The sequence below is a fragment of the Carcharodon carcharias genome, chromosome 5, assembly GCF_017639515.1.
Source record: "Carcharodon carcharias isolate sCarCar2 chromosome 5, sCarCar2.pri, whole genome shotgun sequence".
Taxonomy (NCBI): domain Eukaryota; kingdom Metazoa; phylum Chordata; class Chondrichthyes; order Lamniformes; family Lamnidae; genus Carcharodon; species Carcharodon carcharias.
In genome coordinates this window covers 199141846-199155991 of record NC_054471.1, presented here as the reverse complement: position 1 = coordinate 199155991, position 14146 = coordinate 199141846, and the positions used below count along the sequence as shown (strand labels likewise).

Here is a 14146-nt window from a genome sequence, read left to right as displayed (position 1 = left end):
GATTATGTTAAGAGCACAATATAGATACGTGTGACGGTGCCTTCATCAGTACTGCACTGAAGTGTCAGCTTAGATTATGGGCTCAAGTCGTTGGAGTGAGATTGAACCCAACACCTTTAGGATTCAGGGGTGAGAATGCTGCCATTAAGCCATGGTTGACAGACATATTTTCTACAGTCTCTTAGAAATTTAGTATTATCAACATCCACTCTTTTCCTTCATCGCACAGTACATGTGAACCGGAGAAACTCTCAAACAACTGACACTAATTTCAAGTGTACAACCAAATTGGCAGCATTAAATATGCCACGGATGATAATTGACTGGCGTTCCACAGCAGAGGCAAAAAAATCTTGAATACCGGTTATTTTATAATTACGTGCCAATTCTGTTTGAAGTGTTTCCAAATTAGTTTGAAGGTTATTGCATTATTTACTTAACATTTGAAAGATGTTATTATCTAAAAGAGTGTTGTAGAATTTTCTCCTCTTTTTTAAAAAAAAAACTCTGAAATGCTGGCCATGTTTTATGTTTAAAGTTAACTAATGATATTTGCATTCTCGGCAATGGGATGAGGTAACAGGAAGCATTTTGACATTCCGCTTTAAGAGTTGCTCTCTTTCTTCTAGGAGCCCTTTGTATGTCAACACTGTGGGAAACAGTTGAAGTCTCTGGCTGGACTCAAGTACCACTTAATGGCAGACCATAACAACATGGTAACTTAAGCAAAACCTTGGATCTTCTTGGCTATTGTAACACATGACCGAGCTAAAATGTTTTTTTTTAACTCCCCTTACCATATGAAATGAACCTGTATTCTTGGGTCACGTTTATGAGATACCATGGTGCACTTTTTGAGCAGGAAACCCAGGCCAATCTCATCAGCTCTGCCATCAAATGAACATAGCTATTCAGAGTCTTGATCCAAGTGGCAGGTGTTGGACCTGAACTTCATTTAACATCCTTTCAATGGTTTAACATAATCTACATGAATGGCGTTCTATCTAATAGTCCAAAATTTGACCAATGAGTGAAGCAAGTTGACATGTCTGTTCTAGCTGGTAGCTAAACACCATCTGTGCAACCAAACCCCTCCTGTTTACCTATCTCACACCATTTAAATTTGGCGTACACCATTCATACAGAGAGAATGTGTAAATAGGGTGAGCGTCTTAGTGGTGGTATGATGGGATCTTTGTTTCATTATGTTCCTCTGGTTATTTTGGCAATGTTGTATACAGTTCTTGGCTAAATTATAGAAATATGTAAGTTATACATATAAGCTGTGAATGGGGGGGGATGTGGGGGGGAGTTCACAAGTGGTTTTTATGACTTTTATAAAGGAACTGTTAATGTATATGCTGTCAGCTGTGAGGATAATAAATCATTTTTCTAGTTTTTGGACACACTGAAATGAGTTCAAAACTCGTACGTACAGAAGGTGGGTCGGGTTCAGTGAAATGCTTCTTTTACTCTGCCCCAATACTATATCCCTTGACCCTTAACCTCATGAGCAGTGTGACATTTCTGTTTTCTATTCCTGTCATCCCAGTAAGGTGGCCAAATTTTGGATAGCTTTGTGGTCTCAGAACTTGGTTGAGATTATCCAAACTTATTTCTACTGCTAACAGGAGGTAGAGAACTTCATTTTATATTTGAACTTGGTTGAATTCAGGCTGCTAACTTAGTGAGTCAGGTCTGATGGTTTGTTTTAACCTGTTTTAGGACCGAACCCATGACCTTGAGGCCTCAAGAGTATTATTCACATAGCACTGACTGACCGTACATGTATGCTCACACTGCCAGAATAGTGCTTTCATTTTCTCCTTTTCAGCCAATTTTGAAAGATGGGGATGTGGTTGATGAACAAACTGATAGGGAGAGACTTCGAAAGGTGTTGAGGAGAATGGGGAGACTGAAATGTCTCCGTGAGGTAAGAGCAGAAAATGTTGAATACAGTTTCCGCCACTTCCTGGCATATTTTGCATAAAAATAAATGCGAACTCGCGAGTCGCATTGAAACGTTTAGACTGATTTACTTCTTTTTGAAATACATGAAAGATAAAGTAAAGCGTTTCAGGCTTGCAGTGGCCTTATCCTGTACGTGAGTATTTGTGCAATAAAAAAAATTCCTCCTCTTTCCCATGATATACTTAATTTATTCTTTTGAAGAAAAAAACATGAATCTAAGTGGTTGGCTCGCTTTGACTAACCTCTAGTTTGAGGCTGCCATCTTTGCAGTGTTTGTAACAAAACAGTGTACCACATTATTTAACCTTGAGCCTCAGTTCCCAGTATCATTTTCTGTTGCAGTGAAAGCGGCAAGTAGAGGGTTTCTGGGATGAGAGTACACGTGCATGTTCCTTGCTCAATGTGCACTGGGTGTCAGCAACTTCAGCCCTGTAACTGGTCAGTAGGTGTCATTAGGCAGGATGACCCATCCTCTGATTTATTTATTTTTCCTTCCCTCACATATTTCCTTTTTTTAAAAAAAAAGAAAAATCAGTTTGTTGTGTATGCATGCATGCTTTTGAAATTTGGATTGGAATTGATATGTTCTATGCCCTGGAGCCTTAACTAAAATATGTGATTATTATGACGTGATTTATTTCAAAGTCAAATGGCATCAATCATACTGGGCATATCAGGAATGACTGAAAGATTTTTGGCTGAGCTGTTTTCAAGTCTTCTCGATAATATTTCTTCAGATAATGCTGGTGCTTTTGCTTGCGTTATGTTTATATTAAGTTGCTGACTGTACCTTTCCGATCTTCGTTCAGGACTGCGGTGCCAGTTTCACTAGTATAATGGGTTACCTCTATCATCGGAAGAAGTGTGGCAAGGAGGAATCTGAGCTAATAAAACAATTATTTAAATGCCAACACTGTGGGAAGCTGTACAAGTCAAAGGCAGGCCTGGATTATCACCTGAAATCAGAGCATGCCCCGGTACGTGTGTGTACAATTACGTTTTCCATTACGTTTCTTTTCGTCCTTCCCAGTTGCCAGTCTTGGCCAGTACAGTAGGTAGATGTGGATAAGAATGTTATGTCCCCATTGTTGAAGACTTTCTTGTGAAGACCCTTTTGATTTGAAAATGTTTTGTGCGTGCCTGTGTTCCACGGTGAGTTCCTACTTTCATCTGGACTATCTGAAGGGGGAAAAGTGCTGAATGTTAAAGCAGGGCTGTCACTTCAAAACGCCCTCTCAAAGGAACAGGAATTACTGGTTCAATGAGCCCAACTCCCATTAGTGTTGCCTACCTAGCAGAGAGGGATCAGCATAGATACCAGAGGCTAGTGCACTCTGTGCCATTGGTTGATGATGCAATTACTGTAAGTTTTGACTTGTGTGCTGAAATGCATGAAGGCAACATTTCGAATCCAAGATTTTTGCTGGTCAACCAATTCTATGCATTGATATCTCATTGACCAGTCACCAGAAACTACAGATGATGAGGCTGCTGAAAAAGAAAGTGAACCGGAAGTGGAGAGAACATCCAGTGGAAGAGTGCGGAGGAGCTCTGCCAAGCTGGCTGCTTACCACCTGCATGAGATAGTAGCCGATGAACTTGCTCGAGAGTGGCCTCGAAGGAAAATCCAACGGGACCTGGTGCCTGATGATGATAAGGTGAGAAATGTGCTGCACAGCGCAGAACTTCCTATTTATCCAGATAGGCTTGATTGACAGTTTCGGGATCGTCAATTTCCTCAACTTCAGCTGTCACTTTTAATTTTTATAATATTTATAAAGTACATGAGGATTTTAAACCTGCAGGTCCACTGTTTGAAATTTCAAAAGCTATTATGGCATTGTTTGGAAGTGGTTTCATGTTCAATGTAATCAAGTAAAGAGAAAGTAAAAGTCCTTTTTTTTTTCTCTCTTCTGAAAGTGGTGTCTCTCTAAGGGAAATGGATCCACACTCGCCAGGATCAGATGATACTTGGCCCAATGGTATTTGTGTACTTACTATGTGTGAACCTAGACAGTGAGTGGTAGCAGGAAACTGGTGAAGGATCAGGGAAAGGAACCTCTGCCCAATCAGGGCTGCTGGGGTCAGGTATATCAGCAAAGACTCGTATCAAAGTTTTACAGTAAAACACAGGGGCAAGCTGTAAGAATATCATCTAAACTGGGTATTTGGGTAACATATACTTTGATGTGAGCTTTCTTGCCCTATCCAAATAGTTTGCCGTTTGAGTTTTTTCTTCTGTTACATACTGTTACTTCTCCTTCAATAATCACAGGACTGGAGACTGGGAGGTGCTTCTGACATTGCTGTGGGTTCAAGATGTGCATCAGGGTGACAAGTTGTTAATGAATAGTGTTAATGGTTTTGGGTAGATGGATGTAGTTTGTGTGTTGGACGCTCATGAGCTGAAGTGGCCATAATTCTAAAAATGTACATGCTTGGGCGGTTAGTGGGATGGCAGTGAAAGCACTCGTGCAGAGAGGTGATTGGTTGTACGGGCAGGGGGTGTGGTGGGGGTGGGGGGTGAACTTTCTTCCTGGCACTAGTTTGTGCTGTTATGAGTGGCTGTGAAGAAGAATAGGAACTCCAAAAGAGCTGAAGTCCATTGAGCAAGCGGAGGCCTGAAGGGAAGTGTTAGTGGATAACTGTGTTGGTAATTTATTTCTAGAATTCTTCCGCATCTTACATAAATTCTAAATGTTATTTTAAAGATACAAAGGAAGGTGGGTGAAGAAGAAATACAGCTGCTATAATTGAGTGAATTAGGAGGCTGTTTCATTGAATAAGATTTGTGATTCGTACTACAAATGTGTAAAGTTTATTCAGGTTATTTGCAAGATGATCAAATATATACATCAACAGAGAGACAATTGATATTGAAGTATATTCCTTTGTGTGAGGTAGGAAAGTAATGTTTTTGCAACTTTTGCTTTAAATGTAAAGATTACCTGATAAGGTAAAGAGAGCTGCATATTTGATTGTGGAATTTGAGTTGATCAAAATCGTAGCTGCCTTTTTTATTGTGTTTTGATGCACTTTACAAAAATCCAAGTAGGTGACATCAGACTGAGGGAATGGATTCTACTTTCTGTGTTCTACTTTTGCACCCGGGGAAGCCCTTAAGGCTGGTCACAAGTCCAATCAAAATTAAAGGTTAGTTGGTGCAGGCACCGAATCAAACTCCCCTCTGCTTCAGCACGTATTAATCTTGGAAAAATACTACCTATTGCAGTAATGTATGTATAGTTTATGTCTCTGTTTCCAACTTCTCACATGTGGGTCTGACTTTTCTAATATTTACAGTTATTGGCAGCTTTATGTATGCCCACTGACTTTAGACTACTCGGTACACTTTGGTTAAGGGGTCCTAGTCAGCAGAGAAAGGAGGCATGAATTGAATCAAGTTGGGCTGAATTCAACCTGTGTTTGAGAGGTGGAAATGCTGCGAGCTAACGCACTGCATTCAGTCTCCTAGAATTTGTCTTTTCAACAAAGGTTTTTCTAAGAACAATTTTTGGTCTTTTTTTTTGTCAGACCAAAATTCTATATTTGAGAACGTGTGTAATAGCGATTTTTGTCATTTTATTTATTTCCTTCAGTTAAAGTACACGAGACCTGGCTTGCCTACATTCAGCCATGAAGTGCTTCACAAGTGGAAGGATGAGATGAAAACCTATAAGAGAGTGCAGTGTCCAAACAAGGTAAATACAGTAGCCGCTTGTGTATTTTGGTATGGGTGGTTATGAAGAAATACCATTTTAGTTACCTCACTCTGGAGGACCATTCTACCTTGAATCGGTATATAATGTTGTCTTGGTCACAGGTCGTTGTGCAAGAAACTTTTTGTGCAAGTTTCCTTCCACAGTAGAAAACAAGACATTGTGCCTCAAAATAAATTAACTGTATGCAGCACCTTGAAGTGTTTTGAAGAAGTATTAATATGTCATTCATTTTTTTTTGATTATGGTTATCTCCCCCCCTCTCCACCAAATTTTTAAAAACCTGAGGGAAATGGGAGCAATTTATATGCAGATCATTGATGATTAAAGCTCATATTTATCCCAAGTATTGGTTAGATGGAGCTACTATTTGAAATAAACATGTTGTACTGTATCTCGGATGCATTTTGAATGATTGTGAGATGTCCCCAAGCTATAACCATTTACTGTCACAACTCCTTACAATAACTTTTATCCTTTCCTTAGTAATGTACGTTTATTCTATGTTGAGCACTAAACATTACTTGCAAGTGACAAACTTTTTTTTAAAAAAAAGACTTGATTTCTATCAGAAAATCAGTTTGGCAGAGCGTTAATTTGTAAAAAAAAAATATATTTTTATGTACTGACTGAAATCCTTTTTTAAATTCATTTATGGGATATGAGCATCGCTGCTAAGGCCAGCATTTATTGCGCGTTCTGAATTGCCCTTGGGAAGGTGGTGGTGAGCTGCCACCTTGAATCGCTGCAGTTTGTGTGGTGTAGGTGCAGTAACCGTGCTGTTAAGAGAGGGAGTTCCAGGATTTTGACCCGGTGATGTAGTTCTAGGCAGGATGGTGTGTGGCTTGGAGGAGAACATGCAATTGGCGGTGTTCCCATGTGTCTGCTGCCCTTGTCCTCCTAGGTGGTGAAGTTCACGGTTTTGAAGATGCTATCAAAGGGGGCTTGGTGAGTTGCTGCAGTGCACTTTGTAGATGGCAGCCACTGTGTCACTACATCAAATGAATACCTCATTGGTTAATAACTTTAACATTAATTCTGATCTAAGGGAAAGGAATTTTATACTCATTTCCCATCCCCACTTTCCTGGGTTTTTTTTTAAAGTTACTATTGAAGGGAATTTTGAAATAACCCAAGTTCCTATTTGTTATATTCTTGAAATCATCATCTAGTTGTATAGCAACTCATTAATGTAAGTAGCTAACTGTCCTGGAGAGGAGGGAGCATACAGGAGACAGACTGCTGCTTCAGTGTAGGTTATGTAAATGTTAGTTGAATGCAAGTTAAGGATGGTGATTTGTGCAAGTTCAGAATTTATGTTAAGGGATCCAATAGCACATGAATGGCACCTAGGATCAAAAAGATGCCCATTTGCTTAGTTATTTAGTGAAGGAATGGGCAGATGGAGGAAAAAAGTAAAAATGAGCCAACTCAGAATTGATTCTGGGCACTTCCTAACAGCTTGCTTTCATGGTATGGAAAGATATTTTGGAGTAGACAATCTCTTTACATCCTCAATCCATATATGGGTAATTGTGCACCAGAAGAGGGAGTTGAAATCAAAACTGGTAGTGAGGAGACTTGAAAATGCTGGGTTATACTTTATGGCCCAGATTTTGACTCATGGGCTGGGCGCACAGAGATGGGAGAATTCCCGGCTCTGTCAACCTGACCTTTCAAAACGGGTGCCTGGATGTCAGGTTTCCGATCCAGGGAGGTGGGCTGGATTGGAAGTTAGGGCAGGCTACCCAGGAGGAACTGAGAAGGATGCCGGGTGCAGAGGCCAACTGGGCAGCTGGCCTGCCTCGGGGCTCTGACCCTGTGTCCAAAGTTTAAAAGTAAAGAGTAAAACGTCTCCCCACCCCTCACCCCTCCACACACACACACACACACACACACACACACCCCATGCCAACCTATGGCCCTTTATAACCCCCATGTCCCTCCCTCCCCAACACCCTTTGCCCTTACACTTACCATGTCAACTCACCTAATGCACCCTAGGCTGACCTCAGGACCCATGCAGATATGAAATTAAATAAAGTTCACAATATTGAAAAAAATCACTCATTCATTCATTAAAAACCCATTTACTCCATTTACATTCCTACAATTAAATAAAACCTAATAGCAACAACATTTTCATTCAAGTACACAATACCCTATAACAACAAGTGTTAGAAGTCATAGTCCCATGTCAAAGAGTCTATAACCAATTGTATCTCTCATTCAAACTGTGAAATGGCAGGCACCCTACAGTGATAATGGATGGCTGAGAAATCAGTCATGCAGCGCTAATCCAGTAATGGTAACCCTAATGCTTATGCCAACAGACAGAGTGAAATAGCAAGTAGTTTTTTTTTAAAGATTCCAGACATTTTTTTCAAATGTTTAAAGGGCAGGACTTTTAAATTCCCAGAAAGCCCCCATTGAAGGCCCCTTTGACAGGTGCTTCTGACAATTGTGACAGTTAATTTTGACAGGTTTGTCGACCATTCCAATGAACTTGGTAATAAGTTTATGCATTTTTATGCACTTTCAGGTCTAATTTTAACATTACCAAAGGGCTCCTGATGTCCACCAGAGGGCACCTTACCTCCCACAAAGGTGTGCTGGGACCAGATCCAAAGGGGCACCTCACCTCTCCAAAGCAGTACCCTGGTTGCCCAAACCAACCCACAAAGTTCAGACCTGCTCTTACCTGGTATAATGTGCACACTTTGGGTTTCACACCCCTGGCCTACCAAAATCCCACTTCAGTGGAGGCGACTGATGATTCAAATGGTCAGCTCTCCATAAGCCCTGCATGCACGAAACGCCTTCTGCCCCCATTCCCACTCCCGCAAAAATGGGAAGCGCTGTGTTCGGGGGGTGGAACTTACAATTTTTGGCCACTTCTATTTTTGCCACAACGAAGGAGGCTCTCCATCATGGCACAAATCTGGGCCAGTGTATTGATCTGAAATTTCATATAGTCTGACATGTTACACTTGACCTTTATTTCAGGTATGTATTTTTGAGCACAATTTGCGTTACCTGTGCATTTCAAGTTCAACAGCAGAGTGCTTAGATTCTGTGACATACATGGAACTGAAATTTTCAAACTGACATTTGTAATTGCATTTAACAGCTAATTTTTCTTTAGGATTGTGGTTCTAATTATACCAGCGTATCAGGGTTGAAGGCTCATCTTGGTTCTTGCACAAGGGTAAGTATAACTTTTCTTCAAGGTTTAAGGAAAAGGAGCTTTATAATGTATTCTTATTGTAAGCCCTGTTACTGGAGTTTTAGCCTCCATGAAGTCTCTTTAGTAGCATGCAGCAGTTTGTACTTGAGCTAAATCTAATCCTGTTGTGACCAACCTGACAGGTTAACTTTAAAGCCATTGCACTATTCATGTCTATTTCCACCTCTATTTATTTTTCTTCCTTTTAACTTTGCCTGAGATTATAGCGAACAAAGCTTCATGGCCATCTCCATCACCACTTCCCAAAGGATATTGTGTTATTTTCTTTCCTTTTGGTTAAATGTTGCCTTTATGTTACTACATTTCATTCTATTTCTAGACTGTTGTGGGGGGGGAAAAAGGGTTAACGTTCATCTGTAAAATGTGGAGAAACTTGGTGCCAGAGTCTCTAACTTGGATATTTTCTTAAAACTGAGAAAACAAACACATTTGTTCTCCCTACATAAAATTTCCAGTTGCATATATCAGAGTAGGAATTGTTATATAATTATACGGTCAGGCCTTGTGTCTTTGCATGAATGATCATTCCAGTGGGAGTAAGGATTAAGACATAAGGTTCAAACTTCATGGGTTAAAATTTGCTCCTATCAAAGGCAATTCCAAGGGGAGAAATGCTTCAGTATATGGCTTAAAAATTGCCAGCAAGTGTGTATTTTACATAACATTTCCTCTGCTCTCCTCCTTTCTGTTGGAAGTGAACATTTACGATGAGTTTTTAAATAACCCAATCCTATTTGGCTTACATCCTGTACTTCATAGCTTAATTGTTTAGGAATTCCATCTTGGACCTGGGCAATAATTCAATGTTAGTTTTGTTTTGAGTTCTTGCATTTGAGCCAAAAGATGCTTTTTTTGTGGGTGTCTATCCTAGTTGGCATAATAAATTTTATGAAATTATATGTATTTTTTTATTGGGCATCCTAGATGAACGATACCATCTAGGTTAAAATGCCAGACAGCTCAGAAAAAAATAATGGTTACATGCCATCAGTCCTTGGTTTCAAAATCCCTAGCACAATGGGAGGAAGGGAAGACTGAGGGAGGTAAGAATTCCTGATTTATATGTAGGATGCAATGTGACATATTTGTTGCTTGAGGGCAAAAGAAAGGAAAATTCAATAGGACAATTATCCTGATGTATTAATGAAGTCTTGGAGGGAGAAAGGGATGAGAAAAGGTGAGAGAGGTGTCGATTTGAACAATAAGCTTTAGCTGTGACCTTGCCAAGATTATGAAAGAGGTGTTATAGTCACTTTTGCTGGTCACGCTTGGACGGACATGATTTATAGAGAATTAAGACTTGTTGAGCTTTGTTTGGTGTAAAATGAAAACCAGACTCTTTCTTTGATTTAGGTGTTGGGGTTAAAGGGGGGATTGCACGTGGCATTTTAATAAGGAAGTGGTGTGGGCATTACATTTGAGGTCCGAGGAGATTGAGAGATGAATGATATGGGCGAGGTGATCGATTAGGTGTTAAGCCATTAAAGATTGTACATGAGATGTGGCGAATTTGACTTTTTTTTTAAGTCTTTCATGCGAAGTGGATGTTGCTGGCTAGGCCAGCATTTATTGTCCATCCCTAATTTCTTTTGAGAAGCTGGTGGTGAGCTGCTGCCTTGAACCGTTGCGGTTTATATGGTATAGGTACACCCACAGTGCTGTTAGGAAGGAAGTTCCCAGATTTTGACCCAGCAACAGTGGAGGGACGGCGATATAGTTCCAAATCAGAATGGTGTGTGACTTGGAGGCAAATGGAGAATATACCATGATACTCCTGCCTCATGCTTTGTAGATGATAGGGACAGATTTTGGGGAGACAGGAGGTGAGTTACTCGCTGTAGAATTCCCAGCCTCTGACCTGCTGTTGTAGCTGCGGTATTTATATGGCCGGTCTAGTTCAGTTTCTGGTCAATGGTAACCCCCAGGACGTTAATGGCGGGGATTTCAGTGATGGTAATGCCATTGAATGTCGAGGGGAGAAGGTAGAAGATCGTTCTAGAGAAGCTTTGAAGAACTGAAAGTTTGTTGTTTCATTTGACTGGTGTGGAGAAGATCATGATGTAGTGATTCACCATCGCACTCTGGAAATCAGTGTATGCGTTGATGTCCTTGCCTCTTTTGCTTGCCATTAAACATACCCCATATTATGGGTGGTGTGATGAGTTGGACCTGGGTTTAATTACCATCCAGGCTAAGCCTTCTAAGTTATCAGTATCAACCTCAATTCATTCTCTGTGTTAGTGTAGGAATAGGAGAAAATCTTCTGAGGCTGGGACTGAAGCAGATTGCTGGGAGAGTAGAGGATGCTTTGCGCTACATCTAGTTGATCTGGAGTACTTGATGCTGCAGTAGCTGATTGAAGCAGCAAGATTCCATCCCTCAGCACTAACATCCCTCATCATGAGGCATAAAGAAAAGCCGTACAATATCTCAACTAAAGTTGGTCTTTGATTTTAAATGCTGATATTTGTGTTTTTGCTTAAACCACTAGGGGGAATATGTGGCTGGAAAGTACAAGTGTCTGCTGTGTGAAAAGGAATTCAGCTCCGAGAGCGGAGTGAAGTACCATATAAATAACGTACATTTTGAGGTAAAAACATTAATAACCTTAGTAACCTACATCTTACTAACCAGAATTTCTACCTTACTAACCAGAATTTTCTTTAATATCAATCCTAATTAGCTAATTGCTTTGCATTTTTAATTTTGTTTACTTCCAAGGAATTCGGAGACTTGCACTTTGAATAATATAATTATGTTCAAATTGTGGATTTCTACATTGTCATGCTTTAGGCATTAATGGGAACATTGTGAATCTCCATTTTCATTTGCTAACATTGTGCCATGCCGAATCAAATGTGTCTTATTGCAGATAACATTAAGGGCTTTGAGACTTTGTTATAGAACAGGGTTTATAAGTTAAAGATATGAGTGCTATCCATTTGTCTGGCTAACTGAGATGTTGTCAGTAGCTGCTTCATACTTATCCGGATACAAGCTTGAACTGGTCGCTGAGCTCAACAGTGTGACGCAGGTGAAATAACATCAGTGTTTCATGCTGACCCATCGCTGAGTTTAATGTCTTGGCTAATGCAAATTTACATTCCTAGGTTCAGGAAGTAATTCCTTTGAGTTTATCCCCGACTGTAAATTTGTGTAAACAAAGAATGATTTAAATATCAGCAGAAGTAAGACAAAGAGAGAATGCCATTTGTAATTTTACATAATTTTTTTTAAAAATTGGATTCTATTGGTGGAACTCTCACATGGAAAACGTTGATCATTTTTGATTGTGTCCCAAAGACTGATGCATTAATTCATGAATTATACAGAATTGATGGCCAATAAAGTCATGCTTATTAACATATCTGTACTTTACCCCTTTTTACTGATTTATTTCTCTTGTTTAATATGACATTTGCTTTTACGGACAGGACTGGTTTCTTCCCACTTCTAAAGCAGCTAAAGAATTCAAGCCCTTGGTGAAAATGAGCAAAAAACCACGTAAGAGGTCAGCCAAGAAAAAATCATCGACAAAGGTTGGCAAGAAACAGAATGCTCAAATATTGTCGATGAATGAGATATCCTTCCTTAAAAAGGTCTGTGAGCCTTCAACAGATCATGATCAGTACAGGTTTACTGATAGTGAGGAAGACCAGGACGAACAGGAAAAGATGGAAACCTGGCACCTCAAAAGACCAAGTGCAAAAGCTGAGTTAAAGACTGATCAAGCCAACAAGTGAGCAACTCTGGACAATGAAGAATAGTGAATGGATTATGTACCTTGGCAGCAAAAAAAAAAACAAGCTATATGGGCATTGATTCAAACACAGTGACAGTTCTGCAGATAAATATAATTTGCTTTTTATCCACAACCTTTTTTTAATTTTAAGTTGTGCTCTCATCCCCATTTGTTGTTGTGAATAAGGAATTGGACCAGATCAATTTTTGGGGACAGGTTTGAGAAGGGGGGGTTGGGATGGGGGGGGGGAGGGGGAGAAAAGAAGAGTCCAGGTTGTGTGCTTAGATTTAGTAAAGATGTGTTTTTGCGTAATGTAAAACTTCCACCTCAAACTTCCTGAATAGTTGGGGTTTGATGTCCACATGATGGAAACATGTTGTACTAACTTTTAGAAGGGGACTTCACCTTTATATCAATAGGAACCTGGAGTCTGTCAGTATAAATAAGTTCACTGGGTAAATGTGTTCTGCTCTTGTGCACCACTGGCTTAGACAAGGCTAGAAGCTTTTGGGGCTGTGTACTGGCAGTGATTCGGTTGCTTTCTATATCCTACACTCTGTCTCTGAGCAAGGGGAAGAACTCAGGTTAGAAGTCTGTTTGACTGAACACTGCCTATTTAGGGGGAGGTGAGGGGCTGGGGTTGTAATGTGGGGTGGTATAGGAAGAACACCTCTATTTATTAAAACATCTTTTTGTGGTACATTTGAAACTTTAGAAATGTCTTATTGCAGTGGCTAGTTACTAAGTTGTGCTGATTTGTAATGCCTTAAATCTTCAGGGCCAGGGATGTGAGACTGCTTGTAGAATCGATCTGACCTTTTGACATTTTCTTATGAAAATCAATTCTAATTGTCGGTAGTTTTGGTGAGTCACTGCACTGGTAGATTTCTGAAAATAATTCTGCATCTTGGTTTAGAAGCAGTGTACACATGCATTATATTGAAAACACTAATTTAACCTGCTTTATCCAGTTATTACTTAAGAGGATACGCAATTATCAATGGTGCAGTATATAGTATATTCCATTTTCCAGGAATACCTCAAACCTCCTGAGTAATGCTTCACTGTTTATAGAATAAGTAAAATTTTAGACCAATCCATTAAAAAAAACCTGTAAAGATCTTTTTTAATGGGCTGAATGCTAAACACTGACAGTAGTGTGAGCTGTGTCACGAGGAACCTACTGTGACATCCAGTTAATTGAACATCATGAAGAATGTGCCCTTTGACATGTGATGGATTTCATTATTTACAATATGGAATTTATCACAATATGGTAAAAGCATTCATTTTTAATAATTTGGTTTATCACGTTCTCAGTTCTTTTAGTCTATCTTCATGTCAGTGAAGGCAAGTAAATTAAAACAAAACAATGTTGTTAAAATCAAGTTTTAACAGCTAATCGTTATGCGCATACTTTGTGCCAAAATTAGTGTCATTTATAGTCTTGATATTTGGGTATTAACC

At 39.7% G+C, this 14146-nt stretch overlaps 1 protein-coding gene across 2 annotated transcripts in view; it reads left to right on the top strand.

Moving 5' to 3' along the window:
* The window catches only part of znf512 (zinc finger protein 512), a 41987-nt gene extending 29222 nt beyond the window's left edge, over positions 1-12765 (top strand). Inside the window, exons 9-16 of one of the 2 annotated variants that reach the window (XM_041188335.1) lie at positions 630-716; positions 1835-1933; positions 2781-2948; positions 3435-3629; positions 5571-5672; positions 8836-8898; positions 11429-11527; positions 12372-12765. In XM_041188335.1, coding sequence (XP_041044269.1) covers positions 630-716; positions 1835-1933; positions 2781-2948; positions 3435-3629; positions 5571-5672; positions 8836-8898; positions 11429-11527; positions 12372-12680 — 1122 coding nt within the window. In that variant the 3' untranslated portion in view covers positions 12681-12765. The remainder of the gene's footprint in view (positions 1-629; positions 717-1834; positions 1934-2780; positions 2949-3434; positions 3630-5570; positions 5673-8835; positions 8899-11428; positions 11528-12371) is intronic. The other variant, XM_041188336.1, reaches the window with a different exon arrangement.
* The last annotated feature ends 1381 nt before the right edge of the window (positions 12766-14146 follow it).